At 62.9% G+C, this 20426-nt stretch overlaps 3 protein-coding genes across 4 annotated transcripts in view; 1 reads left to right on the plus strand and 2 right to left on the minus strand.

The window, feature by feature from the left end:
• Positions 1-3341: 3341 nt before the first annotated feature.
• Positions 3342-4657, plus strand: LOC111824436 (adenosine receptor A1). Its single transcript, XM_023748531.1, has 2 exons — positions 3342-3381; positions 3531-4657. The coding sequence occupies exons 1-2, from the start codon at positions 3356-3358 to the stop codon at positions 4168-4170; spliced, it is 666 nt and encodes a 221-aa protein (XP_023604299.1). The 5' UTR covers positions 3342-3355; the 3' UTR covers positions 4171-4657.
• A 17-nt stretch (positions 4658-4674) lies between these two features.
• On the minus strand, positions 4675-15821 carry MYBPH (myosin binding protein H). 2 transcript variants are annotated; one of them, XR_002827520.1, is made up of 12 exons: positions 12922-15821; positions 12688-12822; positions 11957-12124; positions 9774-9862; positions 9231-9426; positions 8916-9055; positions 8363-8522; positions 7008-7144; positions 6711-6897; positions 6377-6425; positions 5706-5969; positions 4675-5019 (listed from the first exon to the last, which is right to left on the minus strand). XR_002827520.1 is itself a non-coding variant. In XM_023748530.1 (11 exons), exons 1-10 carry the CDS (start codon positions 13268-13270, stop codon positions 6409-6411), a joined length of 1578 nt encoding a protein of 525 aa, XP_023604298.1. In that variant the 5' UTR covers positions 13271-15821; the 3' UTR covers positions 5690-5969; positions 6377-6408. The 2 variants fall into 2 exon arrangements, 1 of the variants encoding a protein (XP_023604298.1); XM_023748530.1 differs by lacking the exon at positions 4675-5019 and having other exon boundaries at positions 5690-5969.
• Positions 15822-15972: 151 nt separating this feature from the next.
• LOC102417491 (chitinase-3-like protein 1) overlaps positions 15973-20426 on the minus strand; it is a 7011-nt gene continuing 2557 nt past the window's right edge. The window contains exons 5-10 of the mRNA XM_006107865.3: positions 19646-19796; positions 19131-19252; positions 17760-17883; positions 17152-17334; positions 16709-16825; positions 15973-16545 (exon numbers count right to left, since the gene is read on the minus strand). Of these exons, the coding sequence (XP_006107927.1) occupies positions 16405-16545; positions 16709-16825; positions 17152-17334; positions 17760-17883; positions 19131-19252; positions 19646-19796 (838 nt within the window). The 3' untranslated portion in view covers positions 15973-16404. The remainder of the gene's footprint in view (positions 16546-16708; positions 16826-17151; positions 17335-17759; positions 17884-19130; positions 19253-19645; positions 19797-20426) is intronic.

Raw genomic sequence — 20426 nt, forward strand, 5'->3', positions numbered from 1 at the left:
GCGACCCCTCCCTGGGCTGCCGGGCGCAGGCGGGAGGCGGGTCTGGGACCCAGGGCTGCAATGTGGTGGCCTCCCTGTGGGAGGTGGAGCCAAGGAGGAGACACAGCTGCTGCCTGGCACCCGTGGCCTCGGTGACAGAGAGGGAGGAACTGTCCTGGCTTCTGTCCCTTCCCGTGGGCACTGCAGTGCCTCCCCGAGGACCCACCTGGCTCACGAGCCGGGGAAATGCCACCGTGGGGGCTCAGACCATGGGACGCAGAGCAGGGCTTCAGGACCAGCGTGCTCTAGCCGCTCCTCCGTCCTCGGCCCAGCAAAGGGGCTGTAGGGCTTAGAACAAACCCCAGAACCTTGACAGTGACCCGCCCAGCCCTGGGTACCAACCCAGATCACACCTGTGGCCCCGCCTCCCGCTCTGGCCCCCTCCTCACCAGTCACTCTTCCTGGAGCCCCAGGGTTTGTAGTCTTGGCCTCTAACCCCATTTCTGAGCCTTTCACTTGCTCTGGCACCAGCTACAGTGGGAACGACTTTCCCCTCCAGCCAGGCTCGCTCTCGGCATCGGGGACCCCCCTCCCCCGCCTTTCCTTCAGGCTCTGCCCTCCCTCCCCCCACTGTCCTTCCACGTTGATCTTCGACAGGAGATACTAGTAGATTGACTCATGCCGTGGAGCTGGAGTTATCTCTGCTCCTAAGAATTACAGAGAGGCAGCTCTCAGCCCGAAGCACAGGCTCGCAGTGTGGGTCTCAGGCCCTGAGGGGTTGGGGTGCTGGGCCGTCCCTTTGATGGTATCTTCAAGGAGCTGCCTGTGGACATGGCCCCACTGGGAGTGTCACTGCCTCCTGTGGCTCCCCCTCGGCTGGGCAGCTCACTCCTGAGGGCAGCGTCTCGTCTCGCCTCGAGGGCTAGTTCCCAGCACAGCCCCGAGGTGGCCAGGCCTTGCACCCTGATTTGGGAGGGACACCCCGAGTGTCGGAGGCACATCAGCGTGCCTCACCCTCTGTGCACCCTCCGCTTTTCTTTCCCACGTGGAGGAGAGGGGGGCTGCTCCCTAGCCGGCGGGGGGTGGGGTGGGAGAGGCAGCCCTTCCTGTGAGAACCTGCCCCACCTCAGCCAAGGTCCTGCGTCCGGCCCTTTCCCACCATGGAGAAAATAGCAAGAAAAACAGATGAGAACTGATACCCTGGCTGCAGGGTCTGCTGGGACCTGGCCCTGGAGGAGCCCAGGAACGAGGTGATTTAGGGGCTCCAGGAAGTCAGGAAGGGAGGGGGGCCCTCTCTCACTAGGAGCGGCCTCCCCGCCGCCTCCCACCTGGACACTGTCAGTACCACCTCCTCTCTCGGTGGGTCCTCATGGCCCACCCCCATCTCTGGAGGTTCTTCTTAGAACAGGGCCAGCCGTTCCCACGTGTGAACTTGTAGGAAAGGGACCTTCTCGCTCTGCCGATCATCCTGCATCCAAACAGCCCAGGCAGCTGTCGCCCTGAGGAGAGCGGGTCTCGGAGCAGGAGACATGGCACACGATGGCCGCTTCTGGGTCTTGAATCTGAAATTGGGGCTCCTCCCAGGATGCTACGGGGTTCCCCGAGGCATGAATGTAAAAGGGCTTGTCGACATAAACGCGCTATAAACCCTGCAGATGTGGGTGGTGCCCGGGCCTCTGTGTCCCTCCGCCTCCTTCTCTCTCCTCGGGATGATCTGTGCCCTTTGGTCTGGCCCCACAGACTCATGGCCAAGCTGCTTGGGGACATTGGAGACACTCGAGTCTCAGGAACAAGCCTGAGCCAGATGCTGCAGAGCTTGCGTTTGCTGAGCACCTTGCGATCCCAGAGGGTTCCAGGTGGGAATGTTTCAAGGGGCTTGGAGGTGTGGGAGCCCAGGCCCAGGAGTACCGGGGGGTGTTTATACGTGTTATCGGGTCCTCACCCTCTGACGTGGGTCCCGCGGGCCCATTTCTCAGAGGAGGAGTTGATGTAGTAGCTTGCAGACTTGGGGGCCAGACTTGGTCTCCTTCCAGCATATGCCCCAGGCAGGCCTTCCTGCTGGGGTCCCTGTGGAGGGAACGGCTTCAGCTGTAGCAGAGCAAAGGTGCAGGCAAAGAGAACCCCAGGCAGGCGCGGCCAGTGGGGCAGCCCTCAGGGCTGTGCTGTGGGGACACAGGACGCAGGATCACAGGGGAGGGGAGGAGGGGGAGTCACCTGGGGTCCTCAGTGTCCCCACCAGAAAGATAAGGAGATTAGAAATGAGGGTCCCATCCACTTCGCTTTGCAGATTCCTCCCACCCCAAACCGCCCCTCCCTCCCCTTCCTGTGAAGCCTTCGGGGAACAGGGGGCTGTGGTGGAAAGGCCCCAGGAGGAAGGGCCTTGGGCGTCATCGCTGGGAAGGCGAGAGCCATGGGCACGGGAAGAGAAGCAGCTGGAGGGAGCCCCTCACACCCTGGGTCCCAGTAGCTGTTTACAGGCTCACGGGGCAGCCAGCACTGGCTTGGAAGCCGCTTTGGAAAATAACCACGGGCCGCTGTGCTGAGCCAGCTCCTCGCCCGGAGCGGGCCCGGCCTTTGGCTCCTTCTCCGAGGCCGTGTGTGGCCAGAGGACACGCTGGCTGCTGGCCGGGCTTGCTTCACGTGAAGTGGGGACATGGACACCCTCGGCCTCAGTGGGGGGTGCGGGGTCGTCACCTCGGTAGATTCTGTATCACCCACATGTTTACATCGCGCGTGTGTCCTGTCATGTGAAAGCTCGTTCCCTCGACATCTTCCCTTGCGTTTCCTTTCAAGGACAGGTCACAGCCTGCAGCTGCCTGTTGCCTGATCTCCTCCTTTTGTGTTCTCTGTGTCTTCTCCCAAAGGTGAGCTGAGAGAGGCGGGTCCTCGTCTCACTCCCAGCGGAGAGCAGTGCCCGGGACCCACAGCACGCAGAGCTTGCTGGACATGAGCACAGCTTTCTCTCCCGAGAGCCATTCCCAAGGGGCCCGGGCGTGCACAGCTGGTCCTTGAGTCCAAGCCGTGTGCAGTGACGGGGAGGGGAGGGGAGGGGAAGGGCGGGCGGAGGAGCTGGGCGATGGGGGGCTGGCCGGGGAGTGGACGAGCTCAGAGGAGGGTGTGGATGCTTCCTGAGTGTTGCCGCCCAGGAAGGTGGCTTGTGCACCAGTGGCTGAGTGGCCAGTGGGGACAGGAGTTGGGAAGCCCCGGCAGGTCACAGGGCGCCGTGCACCTCCGCGTCTTCACCTGCTGGTGCTTCCCACCCACGAGGGGGTCATGAAACAGGGATGAGGCCACCAGGGGACACGCCCAGCACACACGGCGATTTCACTTTGGTGATTTTATTAAAACTCCTAAAGAGCGTCCTCTGCTTTCGGTTATGATTTCTATCATCAACCAAGAGAGGTGAGCCAGTGCGTGTCCAAATCTCAGATCCTGAGAAATTGGCACTTTAGCCAAAGACACACATTCCCCGCTCCCTGGGCCCTGGCGGGGGTGGCCTCCCCTGGGGGGGGGGGAGCCTCACGGGGACTCACACTGCCCTCCCTCCCCAGGTACAAGACGGTGGTGACGCCCCGCAGGGCCGCGGTGGCCATCGCCGGCTGCTGGATCCTCTCCCTCGTGGTGGGCCTGACGCCCATGTTTGGCTGGAACAACCTGGGTGCGGTGCAGCGGGCCTGGGCGGCCAACGGCAGCGCCGGGGAGCCCGTGATCAAGTGCGAGTTTGAGAAGGTCATCAGCATGGAGTACATGGTCTACTTCAACTTCTTCGTCTGGGTGCTGCCGCCGCTGCTGCTCATGGCGCTCGTCTACCTGGAGGTGTTCTACCTGATCCGCCGGCAGCTCAGCAAGAAGGTGTCGGCCTCCTCGGGCGACCCGCACAAGTACTACGGGAAGGAGCTGAAGATCGCCAAGTCGCTGGCGCTCATCCTCCTCCTCTTCGCGCTCAGCTGGCTGCCCCTGCACATCCTGAACTGTATCACCCTCTTCTGCCCGAGCTGCCACAAGCCCAGCCTGCTCACCTACATCGCCATCTTCCTCACGCACGGCAACTCCGCCATGAACCCCATCGTCTACGCCTTCCGCATCCAGAAGTTCCGGGTCACCTTCCTCAAGATTTGGAACGACCATTTCCGCTGCCAGCCCGCACCCCCCGTGGACGAGGGCCCCCCGGAAGAGAGGCCGGATGACTAGATTCTCCCTGCCCACAGCCAGAGCACCTCAGCGCGGCCCTCACTCCCCACCATCTAACTGTCTCCATGGGCCTCCCCGGCCGGGCCGGGGTGTGGGGGCCATCCATGGGGGGAAACCAGGCAACCTGAGGGAAGGAGGGAAGTGGCTTGAGCCACCCCACCTGCTGCCTGTCCCTGGGCAGCCCCTGCTTCAGGCAAAGGGCCCCGCGGCGGGGAGGCCATCTCCGCTCCTGCAGGTGGGGGCGCTCTCGTCTCAGCGGCTGTGACCCTGCAGCCTGGGACCAGGCCTCAGGAGGGAGGACATCCCCGCCAAGATGCGTGAAGAAGATGCTGTCTCTGAAGGAGAAGGTGGCCCGAGCCAGTGAGGGGCAGCCATGAAGGAGCCTCAGGCCCTACCTCCCCAGCCCCAGGCTCCCGGCCACGCTGGGTGCCACGGTGCCGCCCCCTTGCTCTGAGCAGCCCAAGACTGTACTTGAGAGGGAGGTAGGAAGAGCCAGCGCAGATGTCATTTCCAACATTCGCTTTATTCTGCACCAGCCTTTGGAGCCTGGTGGGGGCTTGGAGCCCAGCCGCTAGTAGGCAGTGGTGGTGTGGGCCTCACCCAGCCATCAGGTGGCAGCACTGAGCGTCCCCAGGAGGAAGCTGGAGTGTGACTACCTGTCATCCAGGACCAGCCCAGCAGGTGCACCTGCCCCCAGACAGGCCGGGACTCTCCTAAGTAGCACCTTCCCTGCTGCTCCTGGGCCTGATGGAGACCCGTCTGCTCCTGGGCCTGATGGAGACCCGTCTGCTCTCGAGAGAGTTGTGCCTCCTGCTGAGGGCTGGGCCGGGGAGTCGCTGACGGGCACTCCTGGGATGGGGGGTGACAGGCCGGAGCCAGACAGAGGATCCAGCCCCTGAGAGAGGAGGCGGGAAGGTCCTGCTGGCCTTTAACTACCCCCAGGGCCCTGGCATGCAGCCCGGTTTTCAGGGGCTGTGGGGTCTCCTACAGAGCCGAGGGTTTCAGGGTTTCTGGGGAAGAGCCAGCCCTGCCAGGCTCAGGGTCCTGGTGCAGAGGGTGGAGGGGCGGATTCTGTGTGAGTAGCGACTCCAGGCCTTGATTCCAGGCCCTTGCCTCTCTCAGAGGTGCTGTGCCGTGCTCCCAGGGGGCACATGACTAATAAAAGACTGTGAATCCACATGCAGAGCCACTGCTAGGCACCCACCGCCACACCGAGGGCGACAGACAGCCTCGCAGAGCGGACTCCCTGGGGAGGTCAAGGAGTGGGAGCCGGGCAACGTGCCCCCCGGTTCCCGCGAGGGGGGGCGTGTGTTCTTACAGCTATTGGCTTGGGCTGGCAAGCCCTGAACGTGAGAGCAAGATCCCGAAACATCTCAGGTCAAGAAATCCCCTGACTCCGAGTCCCCTCCCGTGGACCTTGCGCGTGGGGTCCCATGGGGAGACCCCTCATGGCGATGCATTCACCGCTTTGCAGTGACACGGCGCCTCCCCCCAGACAAGCATCACTGTCAGAGTCCCCGGCGGTACACATGCACCTTTATTGGACTGGTTCTTGCCCAGCATGCAGCTCTTTGCAGGGCCCAGCAATCTTGGCACCGTCCAGGGCCTTGTGCCCAGTCATCCTGTCCCGGGGGCTGCCAGGCCCACTCCTGGGCACTGGGCCGCAGCCTCGGGTGGAGGGAGGTGAGGCTGGGGCCAGGGAGCAGAGCTGTCCGTCCGCCATCACAACAGAGAGGGGTCTGGAGACTCATGGCGCCGGATATGGGCCTGGCGGCCCTGACCCCTCAGGCCCACAGCACCTGGCAGAGAACACGTTCCATGACCCTGGTCTTGGCAAACCGGGCTGAGGGGTGAGGAGGGCAGGGAAAGCGGGCCCTCTCTCCTTCCTCGAGTCTGGGCTCTGCCACTTCCCCCCGTCCAGCACCGAAGAACCACCTCGCAGAGAAGGTGGGCACACGCTGTGGGCCCCACTTTTCTGACAAGAAACAGGTCCAAGAGGGCGCCCCAGCCCCAGGTCACTCAGAGCCAGGACTGGACCGTCCACCAAGTCACCGCCCCCAGGCCCCACCAGCATTGCCCTGCCTGCCAGCTGCCCCCGTCTCTGGACTGTGGGACTGCAGACCTGTGCCCACGCTGACTGCCCCTCCCCTTCTCACCTGCCCCGCCCCTGCCCAGATGCAGCACCGGGAACAGGTCCAGCATTTACCTGTGTCTCCAGCACAGCCTCCTCCGTGCTCCTCAGTGTGTGGCTAAGGCTGGAAGAGATCCCACAGGTTAGAGCTGGGGGGTCCTCTGGGGACCAGGTTGGGGGTGGAGAAACCAGAGCAGCTCATGGCCACCTCCCAGGCGGACACTCCTCCTCCTCTGCCCACATAGGCCACCCTCCCGAGCGTGGACAGTCCTGGCAGCCCCACCGCGATCGCACTGCCCCGTCCTGCGGGTGTTCAGGGCTCAGCCTCCGCTAGTCTCGCAGGAGAAGAGGTGCATCTCCTGTTCTCCCCCATGGCAGGTCCCTCAGGAGACCCTCCTCCAGCCCTCACCTTTGACCTCCAGCCGGCAGTCCACAGACGCCTCCCCCAGCATGTTGACGGCCTTGCAGGTGTAGACCCCGGAATCAAAGGGGCTGGGTTTCCGGATCTCCAGGGTGTAGACGCCTTGCTCAGAGAAGGTGCGGTATTTGGGGTCCCCCTGGATGTTCATGTTGTTCTTCAACCAGATGATCTTGGGCTGGGGAGCAGGGCCACAGGAGGCTGGGCAGGCTGTGGGCTGGGACGGGCTCTCCCAGGCCGGATTCCTCAGCCCCACCGCCCCCGAGGCACAGCCGGGCCTGCCCTCACCTTGGGTGACGCTCGCACGCTGCAGGAGAGCTGGGTGCTGTAGCCGGAGGTGGTGGTGTGATCAGCCAGGGGCTGGGTGAAGGAAGGGGCTTCTGAGAAGTCTCTCTCAACAAACCCTTTAAGTTTGGCAACAATATCTGGGTTCATGGGAGAAAATGGGGTAAATTTGAGATATAGGAGGAGATCTCTTAGGATGGACCTCAGCCCTTTCCCCAAACGATCGCTACAGCTTCCATCTAGGCATCTTCTGACGACTGGCTCTGACGGCCTGGAGGAAGGTCTTAGCGTCCAGAGGACGACGACAATCCGTGCCACCCTGCCCTCCTCTGAGCGCCGTGGCGGGCCCCCGGCTCCTGGCCAGTGTGTGGGGACGTAGGACAGAGTGTGTCCCAGGCAGAGCAAGGGGAGCTGAGAGGGTGGGCAGGAGAGCAGAGAGAGGAGAGGATCTTGGCTGATGGTGGAGACCAGCAGTCTGGAGATACTACATTTTATTTCTGTTTGTCTTTGGAGAAATAACTGGCTTTCCTTTTTTAAACAAAAATGTCTTCCTAATTCTGTGCAACTCAGGCTGCTGTTAACAAGTGTGTGCCTTCCGGACCCACACAGACTCTGCTGGGGGAGGCCTTGGAGCACGCAGGGTGACGGAGAAAGGGCCTGGCATTTAACCTTCGACGTGAGGGGTCTTGCCCTGTGTGGAGAGAGTAAATGCCGAGTCTCTCCCGTCCGTCCACGTGGAGTTATATTAGGGCTGGAGGTCTGTGCTAGCAGCAAACTTGCCAGAGTCCACTGTCCCCACTGCCCTCATGCTGGTTCTTTGGGGACAGTGCACGTGAGGCCTAATGACCACTGATGTCGGCAGCCACAGGGCATCTGTGGAATAAACACAGTCTCCCTCTCCCAAGGGACCCTTCTTATTTGCAGGAGACACTCGGATGTACTTGTTCAATCATCCACCACATCCATCCCTTTGCAGTTGCGTGTGTGTACATGGCTGTGCATGGCTGTGTGTTCGACATCCATCCCTTTGCAGTTGCGTGTGTGTACATGGCTGTGCATGGCTGTGTGTGCGTGTGGCTGTGTGTGTGCATGACTGTGCATGGCTGTGCGTGCACAGCTGTGCATGACTGTGTGTGCGTGCATAGCTGTATGTGTGCATGGCTGTGCGTGCACAGCTGTGCGTGGCTGTGTGTGTGTGCATGGCTGTGTGTGTGCATAGTTGTGTGTGGAGTGGCATCCATGAGGAGTCCTCAGAGAGGGCAGCTGACACACCAGGAAAAGGTAGAGGTGGCGATGGAGATGGGGAGAGACTCAGCCTTGCTGGGCCTGGCTTCCCTCCTGTCCAGGCCCAGACCTACCTATCTTCCGGATGTGGGCCAGCTCCTTGGTGATGGCGGGCGAGTCACTGAGTCCACACAGGTTTTCCGAAAAGACCCGGAAGGAGTACGAGTTGCCCACGATGAGGTCGGAGATGGTGCAGGAGGTCGGATGGTAGCGCTCCAGCACGGTGAACCATTGCTGCGGGGACCCGGCCCTGTCATCACACCCGGCTGCTACTCCCCGGGGAGGCTGCAGCATCTACCTTGGGCCTGAGGGACTTTCAATTTGGGAGGAGGGGCCTCTGGGTCATTTGGGTGACCTCTCGGGGTCATTCTGGGTCGTTCGGGTGACCTCTCTGGGGTCCTCAGAGAGCATCTTCCCCCCTCCCCCGCCCCCTGCAGTCTTCATGGGGGAAATGAGGCCCAGAGATGAAAGGGGTCGTGCCTAAAGCCGCAGGAGGAGTCAGGCCAGTGGTAGGCAGACCTGAGCTCAGTCCCCGACTCTCAGTGGGCTGGGCCTTCCCCCCACCTCGTCCACTTCCTCCCTCACCCCACTCACACTTCCCCACCCAGGTTGGCCCGGGAGCCTCACCTCTGTCTTCTTGTCCGCCTTCTGCACCGTGTAGCCCAGAAGCTCAGTGTTGCCGGAGTCCTGGGGCGGCGTCCACTCGAGGGCCACATTGCAGCCCCAGACGTCCACTAGCCGGATGCTGCTGGGCGGGTTGGGCTTCTCTGCAGGACCAGTGTCAGGAGGGGTCAGGGGGCGGCTGGGCTGGCCTGACAACCCCCACCCCCAGGATCTTGCTCCTATCACACTCCCCTGGCCTGACCCCGTGAGCGTCAGCTGTGGTGTAGGAGGTGGGGGTGTCTGGCCCCTGGGAGGCACGCTGCCTCCCCTGCCCCATACCAATGACCAGGATGTTGATGGCTGCCCGGGCCTCCAGGGTTTCCAGCCGCACAGTGAGCTCATAGCAGCCTGAGTCTGAGCGCTGGGCCGAGCGGATGAAGAGGATGGAGTCCTGGTCCCCGGTGCGCACGCTCACTCTCTTGCTGTCCAAAGCTTGGCCGTTGTGGGTCCACGAGACTTGAGGCTTGGGATTCCCCTGGGAGGGAGGAGCCCTCAGGGTGTGCAGGGAGGTGCCAGCACCTACAGCCACCCCACGCTGGGGTCTCTGGAGCTGTGTGCAGGGAGCCATCCCCACCAGTCCTCCCAGGAGGGGCTGCAGAGGCTGGAGCCCCAGCTGCTGCTCAGACTGTCACCCATGGATGTCCAGCCAGCCTTGGGGCGAGCTGCCCCGTCCACAGGTTGGAGAACGTGCAGGAGGGGGGAACCTCTGGGAGAGTCCCAGACAGACCCCCCACAGAGATCCTGACATTTCCTGGGCTCTTCTGACCAACCCAAAGGGGCCCTGATTTCCACCCAAGCTGGTACCCTGATTCCCACACACACCTGGAAGGGAATCTGCAGGTTGACCATCTCTCCCACCTGGCGGATGTAGGTCTGACGCAGGTGGCGGGGCACACGGATCTTGGGTGCCTCTGCATCAAAGGGAGAGTCGGCTCAGCACAGCACAGCACTGGGCTTGCTGATTGGTGAGGCCTGAGGGCTGGGCAGGAGGGCTCTTGGGTGTGTTGTGGAGCCATCTTGTGGGATGAATGGAACTTGCTCCTGAAATCGAGGGGCCCCAACCCCCCTAAAGCCCCTGGGGAACTAAGCCAGAAAGTCCCAGGAGGGCAGGCCTCCATGGTGTGGATGGAGAAGCATCTGGATTCCCTAGGCTCCTGGGCCCTGCTGGCTGGGATTCTCCTGCAGCCCCAGATTCCTGGGTCCAGATTTTGGGGACCTGCATTCCCAGAAAGGAGCACAGCCTAGGCCCGAACCCAGCCCCTCCACCCACAAGAGCCCAGGACCTTCCAAGAGACCCAAGTGCTTGTGCTGTGCCTCCTGATCACGTGGGAGGGTTAGAAGGTCTTCCTAGAAGACGCCAGAGCAGACAATTCCCTTCTTCTCTGCCCCACCCTAACCCCCCTCCCCCCTCCCCCCACCACCATCCAGTCTCTCAGTCGGGAAGCCTTTCTGGAATCTAGGAGGACAGGACACCACGGTCCTGACCATCACCCAACCAGGTGCAGCCCTGCACCACGGGCATTCCTAGGGAGGCAGCGCAGCCAAGCCGCTGCCCTGGGCGGGGGTGGGGGTGGTGACTGAGGCTTCTGGGCGGACAGGTGGCGGCAGTTGGTGGCTCACAGGGCGGAGGGAGGAGACAGGGAGAAGGAACACTGTGTCTCCGAGGATTAGCTGTGTGGGCACTTGGCTCTGGGAGCTTTGGGTGGAATGCTTGGCAGCTGCAGGTGGCCAAGGAGGGACAGCTGAGCAGCCGAGGAACCTGGACAGGCCCCCACCCTGCCCTGCCCACCAGGAGGGCTGGCTGGTCCCTGTTTGTTCACAGTCTCTCCCCTCTTCTCTCCAGGAAATCCCCTTCTCGGCTGCCAGAGGAATTCTCGCGGAGTAGCAGGGGCCGAGGCTGGCTGTCAGCGCTGGGCTTCGGGGTAGAGGCCGGGCCCTGCGGCCTCGCAGAGCCTGAGCTCCCTGGGGCCCCGGGGAAGAACCAGGGCCTTCCCTACAGGTCTCTGCGTTTGCGCTGCAGACAAAGGCTGGGAGCACCCTTGGCTTTTGAAAACCAGGGAGAACATCCCCCTGGAGGCAGGAGAGGGCCTGTGTGGAGGCAGGTTCTGGGAGCGGCTGCACCGGAGCCGGGGTCTCCCCAGAGTCCCTGACCCTGGGGACCAGCTTGACAGCCAAGGGTTCTTAGTTCCCGTGGTCACATCTCCCGGGCCCTGGAGCTGAGATTATCGCCTTGAACCCAAGCTTGACCCTTCCTGTGGCCGTGAAAACCCCTGTTTCTGGAGGCCTTGCTCAGACCTGTGGGTTCCCCCTCGGAGGCTGGAGGTGCGGAGGCCTCAGCCACCTGCTGGCCTGTACCTCTCCTCACTGCGCCCTGGGCTGTCCCCAGAGACCTTGGAGCCGAAGGAATGACTCACGGCCATGAACAGACTGAAACCTGACCTGCTCTGGCAGGGAACAGGGGTAGGTGTGAGGCTGGTGCCCCCACAAATAGAAACCTTAGCAAGAGAAACAGCTGGGCTCCCAGGTCCCCAGGGTGGTGCTGCTCTCTGGGGATGGAGAAACCTTCATGGGCCGTTTAAGGGCCCTGTCTTCCTCCCACCAGAGACCTGGACCCCAGGGGAGCTCTGGAACCCAGGCCAGAGGAAGGAGCAGGAAGGAGCGTTCATGGCTCTCAGGGGAAGACTAGACAGGAGGACGGGCGGAATGAGTGTGGCATTGGGACCCTGAGGCAGGTGACCAGGGGAGCCGAGCCTTCGTTCTGGGGTCAGGAAACCCTTCCCCCAAGCTTGGGTGACGGGCCACTCAGAGAAATGGGCTCTTGGACCTTCAGAGGGTCCTTGCTGCTGGGAACCTGGAACTTTCTAAAGGCAAGATGGCGACAGCACGTGGCTTGTGCGCATGACAGGGACGGAATGACTGCCTGTCCCCTCTGCCCATTGGCCTCAGCTTCTCCACCCATCCCCTGAGTGCCTGGGACGGGCTGGGCGTGGGACGCCAGGCCTTACCGATGATCTCCCGGATGTGGATGGGCTGGTCCAGCGTCGCGGGCGGGCCGGCTCCCGCGGGGCTCACGGCAGCCACGCGCAGGAAGAACTTGTCTCCGGGGGCCAGTTTCCGCACGGTCTGCTGGGTCACCATCATGGGCCGGGCGTTCACGGGCACCCATTCCGAGGCTGAGGAGGGAGAGGCCGGGAGGCCCTGGCTTCGTGGCCACGGGCACCCTTCTCGCCCAGGAGCTGGGCCTAGTTCCCCTTTCCTCCCGTTCCCGGCCCCTCGTTTCTACGCATGGAGGACACCTGATGGAAGGGCTGGGCGAGTGGCCAGAGGAGGGTTCTCCAGCTCAGAGGGTGGACACAGTGGCCAAGTCGCACAGCAAGGTCGGGTCAGAGGCCGAGGCCAGGCTGAGCTTGGCTGCCATGGAGGTGGAAACAGGAATGTGTCCCATTTCTCCCCACCGTCTCACCCTCCCTCCACCCCCAGCTCCTCTGCTCTGCCTGCTGAGTGCCCTCCCCCCGCGGGGTCTTCTGAGAGGCAGCCCCTCCCTCACTTCTCCGCAGAGCAGTGCCCGTCCCCATCCCGGTGCTGTCACTCAGGGGCTCCCTGGAGCTGGGGACCAGCACTTCCTGGGGACACGCTGACCCTCTGCCTCCTCGCGTTCCCGGCACGGAGTGGGGTCTGGGGCTGGCTGCCCCCAAGCCCACTCTCTGGTGCCCGCGGGGCTTTGCCCAGAGCTCACCTCCCTCCTTGCGAAGCTCCAGCAGGTAGCCCTGGAGGCCCTGACTCCCCAGCCTCTCCGGAGGCTCCCAGCTCACGGTCACCGAGCAGTCGCTCACGTCCTCGATGGTCAGCTGCAGCGGGACACTGGGCACGTCTGTGGGAGAAGGAGGGGAGAGGAAAGGTGTGTGCCCAGAGTCCCCCCCATCTTCGGCCCTGCCTGCCTCCCTCCTCCGCCTGCCCCCGCTCTGGTCACCTTCACTTCGAGGTGCAGGTTTAGTGGCTTCGGGGGCAGGTGCCTCAGGGGTTGCCGTGGGAGCCTGCTCCTCCCCTGTGAGCTCCGATGCTGCCCCTTCTCCTGAGGGCTCCGTGGGCTCCGTGGGCTCCGTGGGCTCCGTGGGCACCTCCGAGGCAGGCTCCTCCGGACCATGGTCAGGGGCCTGCGAGGCTGCGGGGGCAGGAGCCTCAGAGGTTGCTGCTGGAGCCTGCTCCTCCCCTGAGGCCTTCGATGCTGCCCCTTCTCCTGAGGGCTCTGTGGGCACCTTGGGCACCTCGGAGGCGGGCTCCTCCGGACCATAGTCAGGGGCCTGCGAGGTCGCTGTCATTGCCGGGCTGGTTGTGGTCAGGCTGAGTGTGCAGAGGTCAGCTGTGGAGGGTCTGGGCCTCCAGGGTGCCTGGGACACCTAGGACCAGGCTTATATAGGCAGGGCTGCCCCACCCCCGGCCAAATGGTTCCCAGCTGTGGGGTCAGGCCAGGTGGGGGCTGGGAGTGGGGAGGCGCCTCGGCCAGGAATAGCTCTGGGGGAGGGACGGAGGGTCCCTTGAGAGGGCACTGTGTCGTCCATCACCCGGGTTGGCTCCCAGCAGCCAGGGTGCTGGTGCCCAGATGGGAGGAAGGCGCAGATGGGTGAGATAGGACGCTGGCAGTGGCCGGTGCCAGGGGTCAGGGCAGTGGCAACGAGAGCTTCCATCTGGAGGGTGAACCCAGCTCAGGCCGCCTTGGCCTCCCGGGGGTCACGTGTGGCCAGGCCCCGGAGCCTGGGGCTGGGGCCCAGACTGCCCAAAATAGCCTCCCCTGGGAGCCGTGCCCCTGCCCTCCCATTCCCGGGGGTCTCCCTTGTGCTGTATGCTGCTGAGGGCCCTAGAGAGGGAGGAGTTGGGGTGCCAAGGTGGGTCTCTCAGCAACGGGATCCCAGGAAGGGGGTCCAGGGCCCTGTTACTGCCTCTCTGAGATGCTGGCAGGACCCTCTTGGGGCCTCCGTTGCCCCACCTGTCACAGCGCCGCTGACAGACCCCCAGCCCTGGGGTGGTTCATGTCAGTAAGGCAGGCGTGGGAAGGACCATGGAGGAAGCCAGCACTCAGAACCTTCTAGATGCTTCAAAGCAGAACCTGGCGTGGGCATTGGCAGTGGAGGAAATGAGGCAGGTACATATTTGTAGTTGTTGGTTTGTTCATCCCTAACATGTCAGATTGGTGACCATCTAAATCTGGACAACAGTAGGGTCAGGGAGACGGAGACCAGGGCTCTTACTGCTGCTGGGCGTGTGGACTAGGCTGTGGACGGAGGAATCCCCTTTGGAAATGTGAGATGGGACCAAGCACAGTGCACACTCCACGCCCCGCGGTGCCGGCCCGAGGCTCTCGGGAGACAGCCCTGCAGGAACCGTCCCCACAGGATCATGCGCCACAGCTGGCAGCTCGGAGAGCGCTGCCCGGCGGGGGGTGCGTAGGCGACTGTGAGAGAGTCTGCACCCACAAAGCACCACGGTGTCACCCTACCCACATCCAATGCAGACGCAGACAGTGGCCGGCTCTGTGCTCCCAGGGGCGTCCCCAGGTGGCGAGACCACAGAGGAAGCCAGGATGTGGCTGCCCCGAGCGGAGTTTGGGGAGCATTTCTGAGGTCTCGTTTCCCTTCCTGGGTGGCGGCTACACAAGTTTTCACAATGAAGCAATTCTTTAAATGAAAGAAACACAGGCCAGGCAGGCTTTAGCCTGGACGGTGCCCCCATGTCAAGTCCAGGACACGTGTAGCTTATGTAGGTCCTCAGCCGCAGGCACCGTCTTCTCTGTCCCCGGGGTGAGGCCACGCGCGTGTGGCTGCCTCTCCCCTGGCTGTCCTTGTGGGGAGTGGCCTGGGGGCCGGTGCCAGGCGACTCAGGGTCCTGCCGGGCAGGGGTGGGCCCTGGAGACCGATCCCCAGCCCTTGCGCTGAGTCTGCAGCTATAAGGGAACGTGACTAACGGCAGGACCCTGAGTCACCCCTGCCGGGCGTGTCCCAGTCGGCGGAAGGCTGGCCCAGGGGCAGGGTGGAGGGGTGGCTGCCCCAGAGGGCTCACAGCCCCGGCTTTCAAAGACCCTGTGTGGTGGGGTACCCTGTACACGCGAAAGCACGCATGGCCTGTATTTCTTTCAGGGATTAGGGAAGCTTGGCCCCACTGGCCGGCGGGGAAATGTCACGTACCCCGAGGCTCTGGCCAGGTCCCCACCTTCTGTGCCTCTGGCTGAGCTGTGACCTTGAGACCAGTTGCATCTGCCCAGCTCCAGCTGGTTCAGATTTCAATGCAGCCAATAGGTATTTCCTTCCCTGCACCTTAAACTAGCGTCACAAACCACTGGCCAAGTCACAGAGCCCAAACATCAGAGCCTCCACGAATGAATCCTCGAGGACTTTCTCTGGCTGCACAGCATGTCATCCCACACGTCCCCTCCTGCCCACCCCATGTCTCAGGCCAGCCTGGCTGAGGAGCCCTGCTGGATTGAGGGCTCAGTGTGTCCCAGGAGAGAGATGAGGGGACGGGGTTGCTGTGGTGATAGGAGGGGCCCCTCCATGGCGGTGAGCCCTTGGGAATGGCAGGACCATGGGGAGGCTGGATCTAGACCTGGGCGGAGGGAGGATGCGTGATGCAACCTGGTGTCTCCTTCCAGCTGGAGAGTTGAGTCAGCTCTGCAGCCTGGCCTTGTGCTGGCGCCTACATCTCCCCTGGCAGATGAAGGGTTAGGATTGGGGCGTCCCTCCTTCTCCTTCCTGCTGGCCTTACAGAAACAGGGTTCTCTCAACAAGGAGCGGAGGCGAGAGGGCTGCATGACAGTGAGTTCCAGTGGACGCTCTCAGCCCTGCCGGGTGGAGCCAGGCAGGCGGGTTTGAAGAGGCTGCCTCTTTTGGGGACTCCCAAGGCCCTGGCAGTGGCCACGCTGGCCTCCCCTTCTGCAAGCTCAGGGCCCCCAAACTTGGGAGAGAGGAACCCAGATGAGAGGGGAGAGAGGAGCCCATGGGCCTCAGAGACGGGTCAGCAAATGCCAACACAGAAGCTCCGGTGCTTTATTGAGCAGCTGGGGATTGGGAGGGAGGCACGAGGACGCTCCTGGTGGAGGTTGGAAGCCGGGCATGCGGAGGCTGGATCTGTGTGGTCACTGCTTCCTGCATGACGTCTGTGCTGGGTGGAGGAGCTTGCTTGCTCGTGTGGCCTCTGCCGAGGAGGCCCGGGGAGGGAGCGGCGTTTTAACTCAACGTGTGCGCTGTCCCTGCCTGACACTGGGGATCCAGCCCTCACTGCCCACAGCCCCGCCGCCCCCTGCAAGCCCACAAAGCTGAGCGCAGAGCTCAGAGCTGGACCCTCTGCAGGGCCAGGGAGGGAGACTGAGGTGCAGCGGGGCAGGTGACCAGCTCCTGAGCAGCAAGAACCCCGGGAGCAGTGCCCTGCCCAGCGTGTGCTGGACGGACGGACGGACGGAGCGCTAAGCGGCAGCCAGGGCTTCCTTGATGGCGCTGGTGAGGGGGAAGTGCAGATTCTTGCCGCAGAAGGTGCCCCGGAAGTCGTCCAGGTCCAGGGCCCACACCATGGCTCCTGCCAGCCCCCGGTTCTTCAGGTACTGCACCTGGCAGGTGAGGCCCAGACGGGCAGCGCTGGGTTACCTGCCTGATGTGCGTAGGGGGGACCTGCTGTCCTGGCCCCGCCCCAGGTGACTCAGCATCGCCCTCCAGCAGGGCGCCCTGGGCTCCTCTCCCTCTCCTTCCTGGGGTGTGGCCTGCGAGACCTACCTTGGTTTTGACGCTCTCCTGGTCATCGTACCCCACCCACTGGTTGCCCTTGGTGGCATAGGGGACCTGCTGGTCAGGGAGTCGGTGCACGGTCGCTCCACGAAGGAAGTCACAGATCTGAGCAGAGGACAGTCAGGGTGTGAGGGGCCGCAGGGCACAGGGTGCGACTCCTCCAGCCTCTCAGCCGCAGGCACATGTGCCCTCGGCAGACGCCTGGCTGCCCGCTCGCTGTGGGAGCAGAGGCCCATGTCCCCAGCTGTGTGGTCCTGGCTGCGAACGGCAGAGGCCGCCAGAAACCAAAGCACCTGGGGCTGGCGGACAGAGGAAGACCGGGTGTGCCTGACTCCCCTCAGCCTGGACACCAGTCGCCTGGAACACGGAGAGAGCAGAGGGGGTGGGCGGCGGCTCACCTTCCCCAGGAACTCCCTTCTCCCCAGTCGCACCTCATAGTAAGCGAGGATCCCGCCTTCCTTGGTGAACTGGCCGGGCAGCCCGGGCCCCGAGATGGGGGCTCCCACTCCGATCTTCGAAGAGGCCAGCGTGAAGCTCCTCCCGAAGGTGGGGATGCCCATGAGCAGCTTCTGGGCCGGGACCCCCAGCCTGAGCGCGTAGCCCACGGCATAGTCCTGGGGGGTGGGGGAGGACAGTGGAGCCGTCAGTCTCTCCTACACACACCTGGGGCTCCCCTTCCTCCCAGGGACCCATAACCTCAGTCTAAAGGGCACTGCACAGCTGGGGTCTCAAAAAGCCTCCTGAGCACAGGGAGGAGTGTCAGCTACAACAGCTGTGAAACCGGGCGGCGGGCTCAGGCTCCACGGTCAGCAAAAGGCAGGTCTAGACCCGACCGGCCTCCTCAGCCCCGGCCCCCCATCCTCTCGTCCCCCCTCGGCCTGCACGCACCCCCGGGGCCGTCAGTTGAGGCCTGGCTCCTCCACAGAGGGGTGGCGCCCTCTGTTCTCAGACTGTGGGGACGCGTGGCCCCTGTGCCTCAGTCTCCGCATCTATGACCTGGGCCCGAAGCCCCTGCCATGCAGGACCCTCCCCCACTCACAGTGTTGCTGTATCTGTCAGAACTTGGGGCCTCCTGGCCTGGGAACAGGGGGCTGTGGTGTCCCGCACTCTGGCGCCAGGCTCCATGGAAGTCGTAGGTCAGGAGGCTGATGAAGTCCAGGTGTCTGTGGGAGCGGAGGGAGGGCGAGGTGGGAACTGGAGAAGCTGCCAGTCCCGCGGGATGTGAGCAGGGCAGACTGGAGAGATGGGCCATCCACCCAACCCAGTCCCGCCCAGTGACCCACTGTCCAGGCTCCCAGACCGGACCCCTCCAGTTCATTGTGTTGAGAACAGATTAAAACTGTCATCAGCTGCCCGGCTGGCGTGGCTCAGTGGTTGAGTGTTGACCTATGAACCGGGAGGTCAGGGTTTGATTCCCGGTTGGGGCACGTGCCCGGGTTGTGGGCTCCATCCCCAGTGTGGGGCGTGCAGGAGGCAGCCGGTCCATGATTCTCTCTCAGCATTGATGTTTCTATGTGTCCCTCTCCCTTCCTCTCTGACATCAATAAAAAAATATTTTTTTAAAAAGTGTCATCAGCCCTGACCTGTTTGGCTCAGTGGATAGAGCGTCAGCCTGCAGACTGAAGGGTCCCAGGTTCGATTCCGGTCAAGGGCATGTACCTTGGTTCTGGGCACATCCCCGGTGGGGGGTGTGCAGGAGGCAGCTGATCGGTGTTTCTCTCTCATTGATGTTTCTGACTCTCTATCCCCCTCCCTTCCTCTCTGTAAAAAATCAATAAAAATATATTTTTAAAAAAAGTGTCATCAACAGACAGCAGGACAGAGGGCACCAGACCTGGACACGCACACAAGAGGCAGCAGATGGACTCGTGGACCTGAGCGTCAGGTGTTGGGGGCAAATGCCTGAGACCTCCCCTCCTCATGGTGCATTTAGGCTCTGAGTCTCCACCCCCCGAATGTGGTAAAGAAGATCTGATGTCATAGCAGAGCCCTCGTCCTTCACTCCTGGCTTCCTGAGGCCCAGGCCTTAGCCCCACCGGCCATCAGGCCCTTGGCTGTGGCTGCTCCTCATTTGGGGGTTGGGGGGCAGGCTGAGGAACAGGGGGACCCGCCTGAGTGAGCCTCTCAGGCTGCCCTGACCACCTGGCAAGGAAAAGCCACTCAGGGAGGAGCACTCAGCCTCGTGCAGCGGACAGCGCTGGGCGGCTCGGCTGGCTGGTGTGTAAGCTCCTCCTACTTCCTTTCCCGCAAACTCCTGCCCGGCCACTCTCTCCACCCGTCGTACTAGACCCAAGTGGAAAGGAAGGAGAGGTGTTATTCTCCCCACGATGGACGGGAGACGAGACGCAGAGAGGGAGCGCGACCTCCTGAGCTGCCCTGGCTCCCACGGAGGGCAGGTGGGGGGACTCACTGGGCCAGCCGGGACATGTCGTAGCCTCTGTCCAGGGCCACCTTCCCGGCAGACACCGCGGCGCTCAGGAGCAACGGCTGCTTTTCCTTCGGGGCTTCCTTTACAAACTCAGCCTTCATTTCCTGGTGGGAGGGAGGCCGCAGGTGGAAGGGGTCCCGGGGGTGGGAGAGAGCCCCGTGCTGGGAGGCCAGTTCTGAGCACCTCACAGCCCCTGAGGGGCTCCGGGGACCACGGGTGGCGCCTCAGTGGTCCTGTCCCCAGGCCGATCCTGGGACTCGTCTCGTGCCCACCCCCTACCCCGTCACTCAGTGACTCCTGCCCTGGAGGGACCGCGAGATGCCAGTTGGACTCCAGGGGACTGCCTTTTGGTCTGCGCTCTGTCCCCACAGGTACACGAGACCAGAGTGAACGTGCCAGGGCTGGTGCTGTGGGCGATGTGTGTGGACGGTCGCTGTCCCCGGTCCCTGGAGATGCTTGGGCTGCCTCCCTGCCCCTGTCCCAGACCCGACCAGCACCTTGACCAGAGAGGTAAGATGCCGCTTGTCCCTTCGTCCAGGGTAGATCCAGGCCAGGTCCAGCCCGTCGAAGCCGTGGGTCCGAAGGAACGGTGGAACCGACTTGATGAAAGTCCTGCGACTCTGGGTGTTGGAGGCTATTTTGGAAAATCTAGGAAATCACCGCAGAAGAGTGCTTAGTGCTGAGATGCTGGGCACGGTCCACTCTGGGGGGTTTCTGTTCCCCGAGGAGCAGGGAGCCTGAGCCCACAGCCCCAGGAGACACGGCCAGGGTGGGACCCACTTCTAGTCATGTGCTTTGGAGCCAGACACCCCTGGTTCCCAAGGGAGGCTCCGTCACCCACTAGCCAAGCCACTCACAGGCTGTGACCTGGGTCGCAGTGCACTCGTCTGTAAAACGGGGATGAATGTGCTCTCGGTGCCACTGTGAGGATGGCATGTGAAATGGCCTGGAAGGCGCCTGACACTTAGTAACCACTCACTGAATGGGAGCTGCTGTGGCCGTGCCGCGCCCCCTCTGTACACCCCGCCCTCACAGTGACCTATGGATGAGTTAAGCCCCTTCAGCTTTTGTCTCCACTTTCTTTCCGAGAACCATTCCAGTCGAGAAGTTACTCCATGGGGAAGGCTGTCTGGGTGAGCCGTGCACACATAAGACCACAATGGGATCAGCGGGCGCGCGGGATCAGGGGCCGGCTGACTTTTGTGAATTCTGCTGGGTCATGCTCCCAAGCAGATAACGGGAATGACAACTAACATACAGAAAAACTCCTTGAGTCAT

This window comes from Myotis lucifugus, unplaced genomic scaffold (genome assembly GCF_000147115.1).
Source record: "Myotis lucifugus unplaced genomic scaffold, Myoluc2.0 scaffold_1510, whole genome shotgun sequence".
Classification (NCBI taxonomy): Eukaryota; Metazoa; Chordata; class Mammalia; order Chiroptera; family Vespertilionidae; genus Myotis; species Myotis lucifugus.